At 44.5% G+C, this 19570-nt stretch overlaps 1 protein-coding gene across 16 annotated transcripts in view; it reads left to right on the forward strand.

The window, feature by feature from the left end:
• PPFIBP1 (PPFIA binding protein 1) overlaps positions 1 to 19570 on the forward strand; it is a 213188-nt gene that overhangs the window by 67628 nt on the left and 125990 nt on the right. For all 16 annotated transcript variants that reach the window (XM_068277609.1, XM_068277612.1, XM_068277613.1 and 13 more), the window contains exon 2: positions 11532 to 11614. In XM_068277609.1, the coding sequence (XP_068133710.1) occupies positions 11551 to 11614 (64 nt within the window). In that variant the 5' untranslated portion in view covers positions 11532 to 11550. The remainder of the gene's footprint in view (positions 1 to 11531; positions 11615 to 19570) is intronic.

Below are 19570 nucleotides of genomic sequence, written 5' to 3' on the forward strand. Positions count from 1 at the left end.
GGAGCGCTTGGAATGCAGAGTAAGGTTGCAGGCCGCATATTAAACACAGAGCTGTGGGTAAATTGAATTTGATGTTGTGGTTGACAATCCCTTAAGAGACAAGTATGTCAACCCCAGTAGGTGCAGTAGAAGCTGTTACTTGGCTTGTGCTCACATCCACTTAGATAATGTGCGATTGAACTGTTCCCACCATTCCATTCAGTTGTAAATTGCCTTTCTGCACTCGGTCATCCCTCTACTGAACTTCTGATGACATCTGAGTATAGAAAGAGATTTTGGGCCAGCAAGAGATCTAAGAAAGAGAAGTAGAAACACTCTATTGTGCATTAAAACATTTGAATATAATTTGTAGAAACACTGATTGCACTTACAAGATTACAGATGTGATGAGGCGTATAGTGAAAGTCTAGGATCTCTTTTTCTTGTGCCTGTATCACTTCCTGCCTCCCTCCGTGAAGCCGTGACCAGCAACATGGGTGGGTGAGTGTAGTACTCTGGTATACGAAAGACCAGCTTGGAGAGCGATCCTGTAGTCGGCATGCTTGTAGCGTTATAACGTTCTAATGCAGAAGGCGGAGTGCCACAACACGCATCATGACACTATTCGCACCAGAGAGCCAGATCCTAGATTTTCACTATATGCATCATTACATCTGTAAACGTGGAAGTGCAATCTGTTTTTTTACAAATTATAGTGAAAAGTTTTAATGCACGATGGATCTGTCCTTCATGTTTTTCTTAGGTCCCTTGTTGGCCCAAAGTTATTGGAGACACACGCTGACTGCATGCTGTAAGCTGAGACTTAAAGTGATCCTGAAGGGGGGAAAAAGTGCCCCAAAGGGCTACTCCGCGGGGGAGAGGGAAGCCTCTGGGTCCTCCAAAGGCTTCCTCGGTCATCTTCCACTGGGCTGTTCCAGTGCTGCATCCCCTGAAAGACCATCAAAAATACAAGGGCTTGTTGACGTATTGCATATGCGCAGTAGCATGGACCAAACCTGATTGGGCGGGAAAAAGAGCCTGGTCGGGTCCATGCTACTGTGCACCCGCAAGCGATCTATGCGGTAGCATGGGTCCTGTTCGGGCTTTGTTTTTTCCGCCGAAGCCTGAGCGGGTCTATACTACTGAGCAGACGCAGTGTGGCCCACGTTCTCATGCTTTTCGGGAGTATCAGAGCTGGGATCGCCTGACCGAGGACAGGGAAGTCTCTGGAGGACCCAGACTTACCTCTCCTGTGGTGAATATCTACATTATTGCATTGAAAACCTCACAGGTTTTTTTTAAAGGACCACTATCGCGGAAAAAGTAGGCAGTTAAAATCTGACAAAACCGACAGGTTTTATGCCAGTCCCATCTCCTCATAGGGGATTCTCAGGATTTTCTTTGTTTTTAACAGCATTTGCTGAACAGCAGTGTAACTACCAAAATAGTAAGATACCAGCCAGCCTCCCTACTCACTTACACACTATTTTGTCAGTTAGACTTTGCAACTGCTGTTGAGGAAATTCTGTTAAAAACAAAGAAAACCCTGAGAATCCCCCATGAGGCGATGGACTGGCCCAAAACCTGTCGGTTCTGTCAGATTTTAACTGCCTAATTTTTTGCGATAGTGGTCTTTTAAAGACCAGGCCTACCTATCATTGTAGCGCAAGACAGTCTTGGCCAAAAATCTAGCATGTGAGGTGTCCCTGGCAGTGACGGCTGAGCACATTGTTTCTCTTCTTACCCCGCTTGCTGAAAGCTGCTCCCTCGTGCACTGTGCTGTTTTCATTTTTTATTTGTTATAGTGGACCTTACATTCCTGCTTTTCATTCAGTTTCCACTCAAAGGATGACCTCTTGAGCTTTTCATCACTGTGCTGCTAGTGCTATAGTGATACAATTAGATTTCAGGCATAGTGCTGGGAGAAGGGGCGACACATGGTGCATGACGGGAAGGATAAGGTTGGTAGTTGTAGTACACGCTAGGTTCTCGGCTGAGGAGGCTCCCTCCAGCTGCCTCAGCAAGGAAGCATCTAGCATTTGGGCAAGGCTTTAGGCATATACACACACCAAGACAGTTGTCAATCTTCGGTGAGAGATCCAAACTTACAGGTTAACCCATCTGAGCACAGGCTGAGACTATTGTTCTCCTTATTACCCTTCACACTCCGTCGCGCATCGCGTTGTCGACTTACCTCGGGTAATAGTTTGGGGCCTAGTGCTGTGCAGACACCTCACTGTCCTGCAGGTTCTGAGTCCCGATCCCTCCTTACCCTTCACACTCCGTTGCTCATCGCGTTGTCGACTTACCTCATGTAATAGTTTGGGGCCTAGTGCTGTGCAGACTCCTCACTGTCCTGCAGGTTCTGAGTCCCGATCCCCTGCAGGTGACTGTCCACATGTATGAGGCTTAAGTAAGATTGGTACTATATGTTCACGTGTTTCTTTTTATGCCAAATATCACTACAGGTACCTTTTTTAAAGCCAAGTTCTTAAAGAAGACCAGTGAGGTTTTATAACAAAGTTGCTTACCTCAGGAGACAGAAGTATTTGGATCCTCTAGATGCTTCCCCATCTCCCTTTATCTTGCCTTTCCAGCGCTGGGACCCCGGAAGCTCACAGCTCCTGTAAGAGAACAAGCATGACTACACTGACCTGCACAGTAGCACGGACCCGTCTGGGCTTTGGAAAAAGCCAGGCCACTATTGGGTCCCTGCTGTTGCACAGGCGTGGTGTGGCTAGCACCCACACTGTAGCACAGACACGCCTGGTCTTTGGAAAAAGCCAGGCCGCTATTTGGTCCATGCTATTGCACAGGTGTGGGGTGTGGCCTGTGCAGTAGCACGGACCGGCTCAGGCTTTGACAGAAAAAGCTGAGGCAGATCGGGTTTGTGCTACTGTGCAGGTGCGAGCCGTAGACAGTCGCCCAGTGGACGAAGACGGGAAAGCCTGTGGATTATCCAGAGGCTTCCTTCTATTGAGGTTGAGTACCCATTCGGGGCAGTTTTTTTTCACTATAGGTACACATTAAGAGACTCTGGTTTCTCATACAGGAAGTACACACTGCCACCTCACGTTTATTTATATTATGAAAGTACTGGCAGGCAGACCACATTCCTGCAAAGCAGTTACACCTCATGCTGAAAGCTGGTTTCAATCTGGTAACCAGAATTGAGCTCTAAAGTGTACTTTAGGTAAAGTGGGTCTTAGGAGGTTATAAAAGTAGAACTAAGAAGCTGACTGACTCACAGTGTTCTTTGATACTTGAAATAATAATAAATATGTCGCCTCCTCTCCATCTCTTTCATATGGTGTGTGTGTCACACCCATCTGTCAGTCCTGGGTGTGTACTACAAACAAGCTGCTTTAATATTAGAACTTGTTTTCTTTTTTGTAGCATATAAGCGGCGTTTCACAAAGTACTAGGAACAAAAAATAAGTCTGTTGTACACATCGCAAGATCTATATGTTGCTGGAATTTTAGTAGACTGTACAGCACAAGAATCCGCTTTGTTAGTGCTGAGACAGGCCAAAGCAAGTACCGTATGTCCTGACAGGAAGTGCTGAGTAAGAGGGTCGGCTGCAATAATCGGAAAGTCAGTACCAGGATTGTATGAAGATTCACAGTGAGATTGATTTATTAACGGTTTCTCAGTGTGGAGAACGTTTGTGATCATGGAAATCACAATTCTTAAACAATAGCCACTAAAAACAGTACAATTTCAGGAAGGGCAGTTTTGGGACTTGCATTCCTTGGATCAAATCGCTCTGAAAATACCACACGCACTGCGATTGCATTTTTTGTAAATCACAATGGTGGTAGTGGAATCTCGGCCATAAGTTTACATTACCACTCGATAGTGGCTGGATAGTGTACTGGTTAAGAGCACCACCTTCGAATCCTGGCTAGGGTTAGTACCTATTCAGGAAAGAGTTCAAGGCAAGACTCCCTAACACTGCAGGGTGGCCTTGAGCACTTCTCAGTGGCTGCAGCACTTGAGCGATTTGAGTCTAACAGGAGAAAAGCGCCATACAAAAGTTTGTATTATTATTATTACCCTAGCGCACTGCAATCACCAGTGATTCCTCAAATGCACTACTTGTAGCTGAAAAATATGATCGATGTTTATATGTTTTTATCCCCTTAATATACCATGCTCTAGCGGTTGATTTTCCAATTAGCAGGTTGACATTTTACAGTTGTTTACTGTTCATTTCCTAAGAACTACATGTCTTACTTCAGCGTACTTGTACAAAAAAAAATGCTGCAGTAATATAGATGAAGGCGATAGCTTCTATTAGAATATCTGTAAATTACTGATGTTCTTCTATTGAACAGTGGCTAATTCCAATAGTAAGATATCAGTAAAATAACAGATATTCTATCACCTAACCACTAAAACCCTCCATTTTTTCATGCTAAACCCTACGTAAGCCTAAATTCCTTTTGGCTGTCAACCCCTTCATCTCTCTTCACGCCTTAAACACTCCCCCCTCCCCCCCTCAATCATGCCCACCATCTACCACCTTAGGGTTTCGAATGCTGACCGCTGTTATCAGTTGTGCATTGAGTTACTGCCTCTGCAGTGTATCTTTCCTACACAGCTATTTGTCTACTCTATTGTGTATTGTGTGTCCTATCTTTACTGTATGTGCCAATCCCAATTCCCAGCACGAACCATGCTCGATGAATTAAAAACTATTCTGATGTGTTCGTTTTTTTTTTGTTTTTGTTTTTTTTTTATATATACCTTTGGATACAAAGTGTATATGATTTCCAAATGATTAGCGAAACATGATAAAATAGAAATATGTGTTGATAAATTACCATATGTCAAAAGCCTCCCGCCTCCTATTTAGGGGTTCTGGCAGCGTTTATAGTGGCTGAATAGAGTACTGGTTAAGGGAACTGCCTTTGACATGGGAGACCAGGGTTCGAATCCTGGCTAGGGTTAGTACCTATTCAGTAAGGAGTTCAAGGCAAGACTCCCTAACACTGCAGGGTGGCCTCCTGAGCGCGTCCCAGTGGCTGCAGCTCTTGAGCGCTTTGAGTCCGACAGGAGAAAAGCGCTATATAAATGTTCAGATTATTATTATTATTATTATTATTATTATAGGACAACTGAAGTGAGAGGGATATGGAGGCTGCGATATTTATTTCCTTTTAAATGATACCAGGTACCTGGCTGCCTCTAATACTTTTAGCCATAGACCTGAACAAGCATGCAGCAGATAAGGTATTTCTAACATTGTCAGATCTTACTGGATTAGGTGCATGCTTGTTTCTGGTGGGATTTGGACACTACTGCAGCCAAATAGATCAGCAACATATAGGTAGGATATTGATTGAGGCCAGTTTTACACTTGATTTGTGCGATGTGGTGTGAGCACCATAGTGTGGGGACAGGGTCATATGCACCCTCTTCTTCCCTCATGCTAGTAATGTATTTCCTGCTGGACAGGAAGTTGGTCTTTGGGATTCCCGTTGGTCCACGCATGCGCGCTGCATCGCACCATGCTTCCATTGACTTGCATTACTGCATAAGGCACGGATCATGCGGCAACGCGCTGCAGACTTTGCGTTGGCATTGCAACGATTGGGATACTTCCAACGCACATCGGGTGAGGTGTCCAAGTCTCCATAGACTTGCATGGCCCTTGTGGCAGGTAAGCGTCGAGAAGCATACCGCGGTGCAATGCAGTCTGGAGTGTGCAAGGGGCTTAAAAGGAAATAAATATGGCAGCCTTCAGTTGTCCTTTAATGAATATGTAGATTTTAAGACTTATACATTGTCAGACCAAGAGTGCATGGCCCTTTATGGAATAGCTGTCTGTACTTTGCACAGGGGCCCATAATTCTGTAGCTACAACACTGAATCTATTTCGAACAAAGGAAATGAGGACCTAAACCACCATTATTTGATGTGAAGGCGTGAGGCTGAGGATGAGAGATACAGGAATCCTTGAAAGTAGATTGTCCAACCAGAATTCACCTAGACTTTGAGATGGGAGCATAGACTGGCCAGACTCCTAATTCAGGGCATGGTGTTCTCAGTTGTAATAGAAACACTATTTCCTATGGGAGGCTGTTCTGTGTGATGAGATTCATCACAAACCGTTATGACAAGCCTGAACTCGGAGAATGAGAGAGAATTAACCTGCCAGCGATGATTAGTGAGACAGCGTATTCTGCCTGTAAGCACTTTGGTGAGATGCATGTTCTCTCCTCAACCCCCTCTTACATTTTCCAATGGGGACACGTTTATAGAATAGCTCTATAGTGCTGGGTTTGTTCTGCATGACACCAGAATGTGGAGGTAGAATGCTGCTACCTACAAATGAAGACAACTTGTATTGCACACTAATGAAATTTCAGTATGGTTGCTGATCTCTCTCCTATTATATTCTAGTATTGCGTTTACTGTGTTATACACATAGTATAAGTGCCCTACAACCATTTATTATTATGGACGTGTATAGCGCCATTATCTTTTGTGGTGCTGAACAAGAAACAAACTTGATTACCTAAAAGATATAAGTACTGTATATAATACAGAGATGGTAGGCAATTTAGATGTCAGTGTACAAGCAAGTTACAAGACACAATGGAGAGAACTGTGTCCTTACAAACTTGAAGGGAACCTCTAGACTAAAAATCTGCTCAGCACAACTGAAAAGGCTTGGTGTTTCTTTAAAGAGTAACTGTCAGGCTGCAAAAGCTAATTTAAACCTCTATTCTCCTGTGTTAAACAGTTTAGAAGGAAGCCAAAAAGGCAATACTGAAGTTAAAAATCTCTCTTACTTTGATGTTTGCTGAACAGCAAGTCTCTATATTCCCAAGCTCCTAAGAAGGCCGTCAGGCCGCATAACAAATACTGCAAAGCATTCTGGGGCTGCTTCTTTCCTCCACTGCACTCCCTTGGTCCTCCCCTTCATTTCCCTATCCCGCCCTAAGGCTGCTTTCACAGTGAGAAGTTACAGGCTCATGTTACAGCAGCTTGTAACAGCAGCCCAGCTCACAACACTGAAAAATCAATGTGCTGTTCACAGGGCACATGTTCTGTTAGAGTATACTGCAGGAGTCGGCTATTGTTCCTAGCCAAATGGCTAATTAATATTCACTGCACAGTAGTGTTGTCCGGATCATGAACCATTAGGATCTTTGATCCTGATCTTTTTTGTGAGTCGAATCATCAGGAAGCAGGGTAAGGGAGGATATGACATCACAATTGGCTTCATACAAGACAGACAAACATGGAACCTGCCATGAGCTGTCAGGAGCATCAATCTCTGCAAATACTATATAAAAATTCAGTGAAATCCAAACGTGGACAGTGAAATGCATATGTAATGTAAGTACAGCCAATATTTGGCTACTGATATGTGTTTCTCTGAGACCCTATACCTAACAGCTCCTCTTTAACAGTTGTACAGCATCAGAAGTTTGTTTTTGTTACCCAAGCCTCATTACTAGTTGCACAGAAGAAAACTGCCCGGGCATTTTTCCCCTGATGCTGTGCAAAGTATGATGGGATTTCTGATGTTGTTCTCCCTCTGCTGTTTTAGTGAATTTTTTTTTTTTTTTTATTTTGAATTTGAGATTTGAAGCCTAGCACACGCGCAGCTGGGAGGGGTGAACAGGACACAGGACAGTTGGAACTGTCATGCTCCCTGTCAGCTCCTTTCAACCAAACAGATGGCTGCCCCTGTGAAATCACAAAAATGTGCCTGTTCTTTTAAAACAGTGGGTAAGAGATTATATTACCAATCTATTTAACATAACTAATGTAACTTAATGACAGTATGTTTGTTTAGGCTGAAGTTCCCCTTTAAAATGTGATGAAACTCCATATTAACATAAAAATATTTAAAAATTATACAATAAGAATGTACTTTAGCTTGCCTAGCCTGTTGTATTTAGAGTTCATTATCAGATTTAGGAGAAATGGCATATAAAGAAAAGAATATTTCTGCTGGTTTCCATCCTTACGGTTTCTCTCTGCCAAAACTGACATCACGCCTGCCTGTTTTTTTTTGTTTGTTTTCAGCCCAGCTAAGTGTTAACTTTTCCTTACTTTTGCCACTGCTTACTGTCCCTCTCACAGCAAACAATACTTAGATCTGTCAAGGTCCATACACAGGTATCGGAACCCAATCCCCTTAGGCAACACTGCTGGGCCAGGTGGTACAAATGCAAAGTCAGCTGTATGGCTGACAATGCACTCTGTTGCTATGCAGGGAGTGGAGGGACGGGGGTGCACAATGTATTTGACCGTCGCTTGGCCCAAGTTGATCCACCTGGTATTTTAGGAAATACATTTATTCCTGTCACTGCAGGTGTCCTTTAACCCTTACACTGCAGTGTTCTTTTTTCCATTCGGGTGGCATGAAAAATTATCCGGGTGGGGCGATATGGGAGAATGCAGGGCTGGTGCTTCTGTGAGCAACTCTGCTTACAGCATAGGAGGAGGAGAGCCGATGACAGTCAGGTGCTCACCAAAACTAGCCGGGTGGAGCACCAGGCTAAAAGAGCCTGGGGAGAACACTGCACTGAACAAAATCAAAGAAGAGATAATACCTAGTTGTAATTAGGATCAGTATTTTACTTTCACATTTCTCTTCATGCCACGTTGGGTGCCCTTTAAATTAAGATCTGTAGTTATTACATATAACTGCACATTAACGGTGCTCATGTCTTACGTTGAGTGTGTAAAGAGTGGCCATACATCTAGCGATGATGGGCAGACCAAGAGACGGATCTCTTTCTGATCAGAGAGAGATCTGTCAGCTGCCCATACACCGCAAGCTGATTCCCGATCTATTTCAGTATGAAATCTTGCGGGAATTGGCTTAGTGACATCGCCTTGCTGCCCCCCTTAGTGTAAAATGTGCCCCCTTCCGTGCATGAATACTTTGTGTCTGTGTCCACCGCTGGCTCGCTGTCCGCACTCTTCCTCCCATACACGTGCCCCATGTGTTTGCCAGCATAATGTGGGCGGATGTGTGACGTCAGACGTGTGCCCACGTTACGCCGGGAACCACGTGGGGCACGTGTATGGGAGGAAGAGTGCGGAGGTGGGGGTGACAGCGCCGGGGGCTCCGTTGGCTGACGCTCGTCCTGATATTGCACTCTTACCACCGCGCACCCGATCGAGCACGTTGGGCCGACATCTTGAAGTATCTCTGATTTCGTCCCGAAATTGTTTGCATCGCCGATCGAGCATGCTTTTGGCGTCACCAGTTTTCATACATTTCAATTATAATCGAATCGTATGGTTGATCGGCTGCCAAGTTGCCTATTGTAGAGGAACTCCAGTGAAAATAATGTAATAAAAAAAAGTGCTTCATTTTTACGATAATTGTGTGTAAATGATTTAGTCAGTGTTTGCCCATTGTAAAATCTTTTAAATCCCTGATTTACATTCTGACATTTATTACATGGGGCCATTTTTACTGTGGGCAGGTGATGTAGCTGCTGCATGCTTTTTTGGCAGTTGGAAACAGCTGTAAACAGCTATTTCCCACAATGCAGCAAGATTCACAGACAGGAAACTGCCAAGAGTAGTACTCAAAATTTCTTTGTGGGAGGGGTTTCATCACAATATTAGCCATACAGCGCCCCCTGATGGTTTGTTTGTGAAAAGGAATGGCTTTCTCATGTAAAAGGGGGTATCCGCTACTGATTGGGATAAAGTTCAATTCTTGGTCAGAGTTTCTCTTTAAGCTCAGTGTTTGTTTATATTCTCTACAGGAACATTGCCTGTAGAACAATAGAAGTTGTTTTGTGCAGAGTATATTTTGTGATATGAGTTTCCTCTTATGTATGGACCCCGCACAGTAGGATTCCATAGTCACTGTACATCTCTGTAGTGTTGAAAGGCTGCTTTCTTCTTCCTGTCAGAGCACAGTGCAGTGTTTCCTAACAGCTACAAATCCTTCACCTTCCTGTGCTGGTCTCTGGCACCTCCGAAAGTCAGTCGCCCCATTGCCTCTCCATATATGGCTCTATTTATGCTGCGCTGAGCTTAATCCAAACATCGTTTTTACAAGTGTGCAGTATATAGAGTCCAAGATGTGCATGGCTGTTATCTGACACATTATCACAGACTTCTGATTGGTTTGCCCTGGTTATCATCACAGGCACTGCTCTGCAGCAAATGGAACCCCTGTAACTTCTGTGCTGTGGTCTTTATTTTGTATCGGACATAAAGCATCATTTCAGGCACCATTTCCAGTCTTGTGCAGCATTCAGAGGCAGAGCTTACTTTTATTTGTGAGGAACAGGGGGCCTCAGACATTTTAAACAAAGGGTTGGTTCACCATCGCTGAGACTGGAGCCCTACTGCATAAAATAGGTACAATAAAGTTGTTGTTCGTTTTGTTTGGTACACTATGCCTGTTTAGTCAAACTAAACACGTCCCACATGATATAAACCATGTTCCAAATAGATTCAGGGCGTGATTTCTGGATAGGCCACAAAAGCCAGGGCCTTGGGCGGCTGCAGCCCAGTGGGGCACTTGAACATGAAAGAAGGGTTGCTACATATGAAAGAGGAGGCTGAAAATGGGGGTCGATCACTAAAGGTGTCCATACATTACTCGACTTGGCGGGTGTTCGACTGTCCGAATTGTTAATTTTTGAATCAGATGAAAATCGGTGCCACCAAGAGCAGGCCTGATTTAGAAAGCGATCAATTTTCGGCTGAAATTGGTCGCATTTATCGATCGGACATGCTGCAAGATGTCGGGCAATCGTCATCGATCAGGTGCGCGGCAGTAACGGATCTGGAGTATCAGTCTGACCAACTATCTTGCAGGTTGGCCACGTGTGTACAAGTTGTTTGAACAACTTTGTTGTTTTTGAATGCAGAAGACATGTTTTGTGGTTTGCCCTTTTAGCTTGCACGCATAGTACTTAATTCAGTTGGTTGTTTAGTTGGTTGGCGTGTGTGTATGTATTTGTCATGTAAACAATTTGTTGCACGGTTGGTCATGATGTGCATTAAGTTGGACGTGGGTATGAGCCTTTAGAAAAGAGCAAAGACAAAGAGAGGCCCTGCCAGCTTTACATCAAGGCGTCGGCTTTTGTCTAATTTTCTCTTGAAACATTTGCAAATGTACCTGCCTTCCTGCATGCTACTAAAGTCTGTGTACATTCCTTTTCCTCCCTGTACAGACTGTTATTAAGGATAACTTACACTGTGGCATAAAGAGTATGCACTAGCCTGATGTCAGCTCTTACTGTAAATATTTGGAGAGCATACTAGTATTTTACTTACTGTAAATATTGGGTGGGGGGACATTCTGGTGTTTTATGAGTGTAAACAGTTTAAGTATTGCTGCTCAGAACCCTCAATTTATGATATCTGACCTACATCTTAAAGTAAAACATTCATTAACTGATTAATTGAACCTTCTATATATCTTCTGGGGACTGTTATGATTGTCTGTCTGTTATGTTTGTTTGTCTGTCTGCCATATACACATTTTGAATTTCCTTAATTCCTCTTGAGAACTTTTTTCCTAAATGCCCATTTCATTCTGCCCTTCCAGGAACCGGGACGTGGGGAGAATGATGACAGACGCAAGTGAGATGTTAGCTGCGGCCTTGGAGCAAATGGATGGAATTATTGCTGGTGAGTCTGAGTTAAACCCAATCCCCTGGTAGTGTGTGGAATCTCCGGTGGGGGTCTTTGGCATGCTACCAGATCCCGTCGTACCCTCTGGAAGAGCACTGGGTCTCTGGCAGGGCCCTCTGGCATTCTGCATTCTGGGGGGACCCTCTAGCATACTACTGCATCCCGGGAGACCCTCTGGCAGAGGACTGAATCTCTGGCAGGGCACTATAACGTACTACTGCATCCCGGGGGACCCTTTGGCAGAGGACTGAATTTCTGGCATACTACTGGACCCCTCTGGCAGAGGACTGGATGTGTGAAATGAGGACCCCTATATAAATATTTTGGATGGATTAGCCCTTTAATAGAATCAGTCCTGCATTTCCTCTCCTGTCATGGATGCCTGGTGATACTTGGAATTCAAATCGGACCAGATGATCCTTAAATTAACACGGTGACTTGTAAATACATGGACAGCCGCCACAGAGAGCAAAACAAGTGTCAAAACAGCTGCTGGAAACTCTTGTCCTCTTTGGGAAAACCTATTGTAGTGATTTTGTAATGTCCAACTTACTCTTCCTAAAACTGTAATTTTACTGTTTGTAACATAGTTTGGTTGAAAAAAGACATCTGTTCATCAAGTTCAACTAGAAAGGAAACGAACCACCATCCTGAACTGACACATATCCTAGTTGATCCAGGGGAAGGTGAAAAACCTTATAAGGCCTGCACCAATTACTCTTGAAACCTGTAACAAAAATAACCTCCCCTGGGGGTACTCACCTGGGGTGGGGGAAGCCTCCGGATCCTATTGAGGCTTCCCCCGTCGTCCTCGGTCCCACGGCGGCGGCAATAAAGCTCCCCGATCAGCGGGGATGTAAATTTTTACCTTCCCAGTGCAGGCGCAGTATCTGCTCTCCGCTCGGAGATAGGCAGAAATAGCTGATCGCTGTCGGCCCGCTCTACTGCGCAGGCACAAGTCGCCTGCGCAGTAGAGCGAACCCGATAGAGATCGGCTATTTTCGCCTATTTCCGTGCGGAGAGCCGCAACAGTGCCCCCGCTGGAGCCAGGTAAGGTAAATAAATCTGCACTTCTCAGCGCTTGTAAGGTTTGTCGAGGGAGGATTGCCGGACACTTCGGGGGAGCCAGCGCTGGATTCCCAGCAGCTAAAGTGGAGGGGGAAGCCTCATTGGGACCCTAAGGCTTCCCCCTCCCGAGGTGAGTACCCCGCAGGGGAACTTTTTTTGATACAGGTTCTCTTTAAAAGTGAATAATTCCTTCACGACTCCAGATGGCAGTCAGATAAATCTCTGGATCCACTATCTTGGGGACAACCCAGTAATTATAGCCGTGGATTCCCTTCAATGCAATGAAAGCATCCAAGCCCTCTTTAAAGAGAACCCGAGGTGGGGTTCTGACAATGCTATCTGCACACAGAGGCTGGGTCTGCCTATACTGCCCAGCCTCTGTTGCTGTACAGTTCCCCCCCCCCCCCCCTAAGTTCCCCCTGTGCTCTGCTATCACCCATAAATCACAGCCTTGCTGTTGACACGCAGCGTGTCGCAGGGGGCTGTGTTTACCTCTGTACTGTCAGTCTCACCGCTCCCCCGCCTCCTGCATAGCTCCGGTCCCCGCCCGCGTCCCTTCCCTCCCCGCTGATTAGAGGGAAGGGACGTGGGCGGGGACCGAAGCTATGCAGGAGGCGGGGGAGCGGCGAGAGTGACAGCTGCAGATGTAAACACAGCCCGGTGCGTGTCCACAGCGCGGTTGTGATTTATGGGGGCCAGCAGAGCTCAGGGGGAACTGTATAGCAACAGAGGCTGGGCAGTATAGGCAGACCCAGCCTCTGTGTGCAGATAGCATTGTCAGAACCCCACCTCGGGTTCTCTTTAAGGCCTCTTGCACACTACATGCGATTTCATTTTTTTTTTTTTTTTTTTGATTTGACTTTTGATTCAAAGTACTGCATGCTGCTACGGTTTTAATCTGAATCAAAAATTGGATCGTATGATAAATCGGAATTGCATTTTGTGTGCAAGGGGCCTTAAGTGGACCTGAACTCTTGCACAAGACAGAAGGAAAACATAGAGAAATGCACCCTCTATGTATTTAGAGAGTTTAGCCTGTCTAATTCCCCCTCGTATGTGTCTAATCCCAAGTTGTATTTTGAACTCTCCCCTGTGTCAGCTGACTGCCATGGCAGATAAGCTCATTTGAAAGCACAGGATGTTAACAATATGTCTGCTTCCATAAATGCAGGAAGTAGAAACGGTGCAGATTTATTGTAGGATTTGTATCAGCTGTAACAAAGAAATGCTTTTCTCTAAAGGTTATTATGCTGTTGCATATCTTTTAGAGCAGCGAGGAAGTTTTGAGTTCAGATCCGCTTTAAGTACAGATATAGAGTTTGCTATAATGACTTCCTGAGATAAGATATTCCATATTTTAACCACTCACACTATGAAGGACCGCTTTCTAAATAGATGGCAAAAACTTTTTCCCTCCATACACAGATCATGTTCTCTTGTCTGTTAATATTCTTATCCTTCAATTCCCTCTCAGGTCAGTTGTGACATTTCATCAGTAAAGGTGGCCATACTTTAGAAGATTATGGGCAGATTCGACCAAGAGACAAATTTATCTTTAATCGAATCTGCCCATATACTACAAGCCGATTCCCGTCCGATTTCAGCATGAAATCATCAGGGAATCAGCTGAGCCGCCGCTGTCCGCTCCGCCCCTGCCCCCAAAATGTATGTAATGTAATGCATTTATACATTACCTGTCCTGTAGCAGTTCGTCGGGTCCATCCGTCCATCTCGCCGGGTAAGCCACATACACACTAGCGGCGCATATCGCCTGACGTCAGCTGCTATGCGCCTTCGTGACGTCAGAGCGCCGCTGGCGTGTATGCGGAACCCGGAGATGGACGGAAACCGTGTGGAGGCTGACACCGGACAGGTAATGTATAAATGCACTACACAATACATACATTTAGGCTGCATTTCCACTTGTGCGGTGCGAATCGCCGCGGAAAAAATTCGCATGCGGATTCGCATGGATGATGATGCATGCGAATTTAACCATGGCAGTGCTGGTGTGCTTTTCCATTGTTTCTATGCGAATTCGCATGAAAATTCGCATACCCAAACCTCATGCGAATTTCCTATTAAATACATTGTATGCGATTCGCATAGCGGTATGCGAATTCTGATGGCTCTGCCATGCGAATTTTTTCTGCACAGAAAAACGCAAAGGAATCCTGACAAGTGGAAACAGTCCCATTCACTTGTATTGCTATGCGAATTTGCATGCGAATTTGCGATAGTGGAAATGAGCCCTTATACATTGCGGCGGGGGTTCCGTCGTCTCGACACTTGTTCGCAATTCCGCTGCCGTACCGACGCGCACCCGACAACCAACCCCAACCCGACATTTTCCAACATGCGGGATCGACTGTGCGGCCAATTTCTGTCCCGAAATTGTCCGCTTTGTCGGTCGGGCATGCACTTGGCAGCACCAATTTACATCCAATTTGATTATAATCGAATTGGATGGTCGCCTAGTGTATGGCCCCCTTAAGACACAGTTGCTATTTGCCATTTTTGAGACACTAGCATGTTGAAGTGTGCCTTACATAGCAGCCCAGGCTTCCTACTTTAGAGGCACTGTAGTGACCTAGTAGAATGCAGTTATTTATTCAGAATACCCATTTCAGTGTCCGTTTTCCTGGTTTCAGCATCAGAAGTGCCTCCTATATCTATATATTGTTATGTAGCCCCGCCCTCCCAATTATGCCTAGGCTGATTAGACATGTGGAATACTCCTTCCAGAGTATTCTCAGAAACAAACATTCCACACAGTTGCACCTGACTGGACTAGATGTTGCCACCTGTGATAAATTTCAGAATATAAATCCGGATGAGGAAAGCGAAAGCACTGACTAAATAATCTATAAATGAATATTGTAGGGAAAAAAATTACGTTATTTTCATGATGGTTTCTCTTTCTTAATGCAAACTGGGACGATATATATATTTCCAGTGTGGTTATGGAAAGTGCACCACCAGTTTACTAAATGAGGCATATGTGGTATCATTTTATCCGGGACGAGTTGTAGAATACATTTTAGTGTCTTACAGCTTTGGACCCACGTCACATAAAAAATAGGTAGGGACAAACTCAATCGAACATAGTTATTTACAAAATTATGCTCAAACGTGGGAAAGTTTTAGCAAAACTACAAGAGACTAGAGGCGAACCTCTCACCCTGTACTACTTCCGGGTCGCTATGACCCGGAGTAGTACGGCTGCGCTGGGCCTGCGGTGCGCGTCCTTGATCGCGCGCCTGTTGCCTGGCACTTTCTGCGCGTGTGCGTGACGTCATGAGTGACATCACGCTCATGCGCAGAGTGTGCCCGGCAGCGCGATCAAACGCGCACCGCTGGCCCAGCACAGCCGTACTACTCCGGGTCATAGCGACCCGAAAGTAGTGCAGGCCCGTAGAGATTCGCTGGCGAACGGTTCGCTCGCATCTCTACAAGAGACATCTGTGGAAACATTTTACTTGTGATAAGTAGTAGGATATAGTTTAGAGAGTTCTGGGATTGAGGTCCATGTCTTGTGTATTCTTTTTAGTCACAAACGGAATCAAAAGCAATTCCATTTTCGCATATTCTGTACCAAAATAAGACTTGTAAAATGAAAACAAAGTGACGAAATATAAAAGAAAAAACATGTTACCTTAGGAACTTGGCTTTTATAATATGTATGTCATGATGGTATATTACTATTATTTTTACAAATGAGGTAAAGCAAAAAACTGAAGAAAGACAACCATTTTTTCCAAGTACAATTTTGTCACCATACATTGTACTAGGAACATAATCTAAATGTTGTAATAACCAGGATGGAGAAGTAAATACAATTTGTGGGTTTAACTTATAGTTTGCACTGTTTATTGTAAATCTATAATGGATGTAAATTGAGAAATTGTGTTGTTTTCCTTTTTCCCTTATTTTCCCTTTAAAATCCATGGAAAATAAGGTAATTACTAAACAAAATTATTGCACACTAAAAGCCTAATTTGTTCTGAAAAAACTATATATAGATCATTTAGGTGTGATAAGTAGTAATAAAGTTAATTGGTAAATGGCTGGGAGCAGCGCTGATATGTGAAAATTGCCCTTGTCCTGAAATGGTTATTGTTGTTGTTTTTTTTTATTTATATAGCGCAAACATCTTCCGCAGCGCTGTACATACTACAAAACAAATAATGGGGAACAAATATACATAGGAAATTCAAGACACTGTACAGTCATGACATTCAATAATAGAAATACAAATACATACCTAGTTGATGTGTAGTTTGAGATCTCTCTAAAGTTGGTACATGTACATACATTATGTTAAAATGCAGCAGTATGAGAAACACTAGGAGGAGGTCCCTGCCCTTGCGAGCTTACAATCTCAAAGGTAGTGGGGAGGAAACAAAAGGGAAGGAAACACAGGGGTTAATGGGTGAGGCAGTGAACCTTTAGTGCTACTTATAGCAAATTATAGGCTTGTTAATAGAGTTGTCAGATTTGTAATGTGCCTGTCAGTCATACATTGAAGAAATGCGAAGGCTTTCTTAGCTGACCGTTGTGAACAGAGGAAGAACTGTTTTGTTTTAGATTTTGTTTATTACATTAATATAGTGCTGATACATTTTCATCAGCGCTTTACAAAGAACATTTAACCATTTTCATTGCTGACTCTCCCTGAGTGAGACTCTCAGTTCAATGCCACAGAACATGCTAGTGCTATGTAAATTGAAAATCATGATGATCACATAATGTCCCTACTGTAGTCACTGTCTATTCTCCCTACATTAGTTCATTTAGAACCACTTGGTTCAGGCCGTAGAATAGACAGTACAGTGCAATTACATGAAAGGATAAGAGAGGTATCCAGGCTCATGAATGTTCCCTGTTAGATCCAAGTGGAATTCCAGTGCACAGCAAAGACTTATAGCGACTAACTTATAATCTATTAAAGTGACCTTTGGGGCGGCATAAACTGATCCTCTGATGATAAACTACGTGATCAGAGATTACCTTCTTTGAAAAATACATAAGAAAATTGCTTTTGTATCAGAGCATCTTCTAGGATTAGTACTTCTGATTCTTAAAGAAAATCTGTAATGAAAAAAACTCCCCTGGGGGGTACTCACCTCGGGTGGGGGAAGCCTCCGGATCCTATTGAGGCTTCCCCCATCCTCCTCGGTCCCACGGCGGTAGAGAAAATCCTTCCGGAGCGGCGGCAATGTAAATATTTACCTCTCGGGCTCCAGCGCCGGCGCAGTATCCGCTCTTCCCACGGAGATGGGCGAAAATATCCGATCTCCGTCGGGCCGCTCTACTGCACAGGCGCAAGTCTCCTGCACCTGCGCAGTAGAGCGGACCCGACGGAGATCGGCTATTTCCGTCAGAAGAGCCGCAACAGCGCCCCCGCTGGAGCCCGAAAAGGTGAATATTGCACAGGCTGCCGGATTTGTCGCCTGTGCGTTCCGAGGGCTGCAGCGAGTCCGCCATGGGACACAGGAGGACAGGGGAAGCCTCGATAGGGTCCAGAGGCTTCCCCCTACTGAGATTAGTACCCCCCAGGGGAACTTTTTTTCAGTACAGGGTTTCTTTAAAGGACAACTGTAGGGAGAGGTATGTGGAGGCTGCTATATTTATTTCCTTTCACGCAATACAAGTTGCCTGGCAGCCCTGCTGATCCTCTGCCTCTAGTACTTTTAGGCCTCGTTCACATCACAAACGCGGATGGCCATGCGTGCGGACCGCAACGCGTACGAACGCACGCCATCTGCGTTTGTGTGCGTTGCGTGGCTGATCCCATCACTGAAAAGTGAATGGGACAGCCATGCGTTTTTACAAAAAATGCATGCAGCATGCGTTCCCGGACCGCACAGGTCCGGAACGCATGCAGTGTGAACATCAGACATTGCACTCTATGCAATGTCTGATGTCGTGCGTATCGGCCACCTGCACGTGTTTCCAAAACGCGGCTGGAAACGCGTGCAGTGTGAACGGGGCCTTAGCCATAGACCTTAAACAATCATATACTGATTACTGTAAGTGTTCAGATCTGACAAGATTAGCTACATGCTTGTTTCAGGTGTAATTCAGACCCTAGGAAAAAAATGGCAGCCTCCACATACCTCTCACTACAGTTGCCCTTTAAAATCGACCTGAACTCTTGGACAGAAGGAAACCATAGATCAATGCACCCTGTACGTATTTAGAGAGCAGCTAATTTGTAAACACAGGCTGTCAACCTTATGTCTGCTTCCATGAAAGCAGGAAGTAGAAACACTGCAGATTTATTGCAGTATTTGTCTCAGCTGTAACAAAGAAATGTTTTCCTTTAAAGGTTATTATGCTGTTGCCTATCTTATTGAACTGAGGAAGTTCTGAGTTCAGGTCCACTTTAAGAGTGTCAGAAGAAAGTTGCACTGTGTCAGGATGTATTTAATGCCCTTCTTGGTCTGTACAATGTGATGGATGGGCGCAATGACTAGTAGTGGGGCAGAGGAGCATAGCCCGCTTATCTCGCTCTCTGGCTTTATCATATTCCAGTCTCTGGGACTACTGAAACTTTACAGAGAAATGTCACTTTTGTTAAGGAAAAACTCAAAAGCATGTTCAGTTTAGCTCTGTGGTAGAATTTCTGGACTGGCTCATACTGTTGCTAAGGCTGCAGAAATGTCAATCTCAGCCTACCGCCAGTTCTGGCTGCAGATTCAAATGGAAAGGTCCTTTCTAATAACCTTAAACGACCACTACTGCAGAAACCTTTTAAAACACATACATAAGATGTACATTTCTCACAGAGCAAAATGCACTATAAATTACCTTTGTCCTATGTTGCCGTCACTTTAATTACGTAGTACAAATGTGACAGATCTGACAGATTTTGGACTAGTT

The sequence above is a fragment of the Hyperolius riggenbachi genome, chromosome 3 (genome assembly GCF_040937935.1).
Source record: "Hyperolius riggenbachi isolate aHypRig1 chromosome 3, aHypRig1.pri, whole genome shotgun sequence".
NCBI lineage: Eukaryota > Metazoa > Chordata > Amphibia > Anura > Hyperoliidae > Hyperolius > Hyperolius riggenbachi.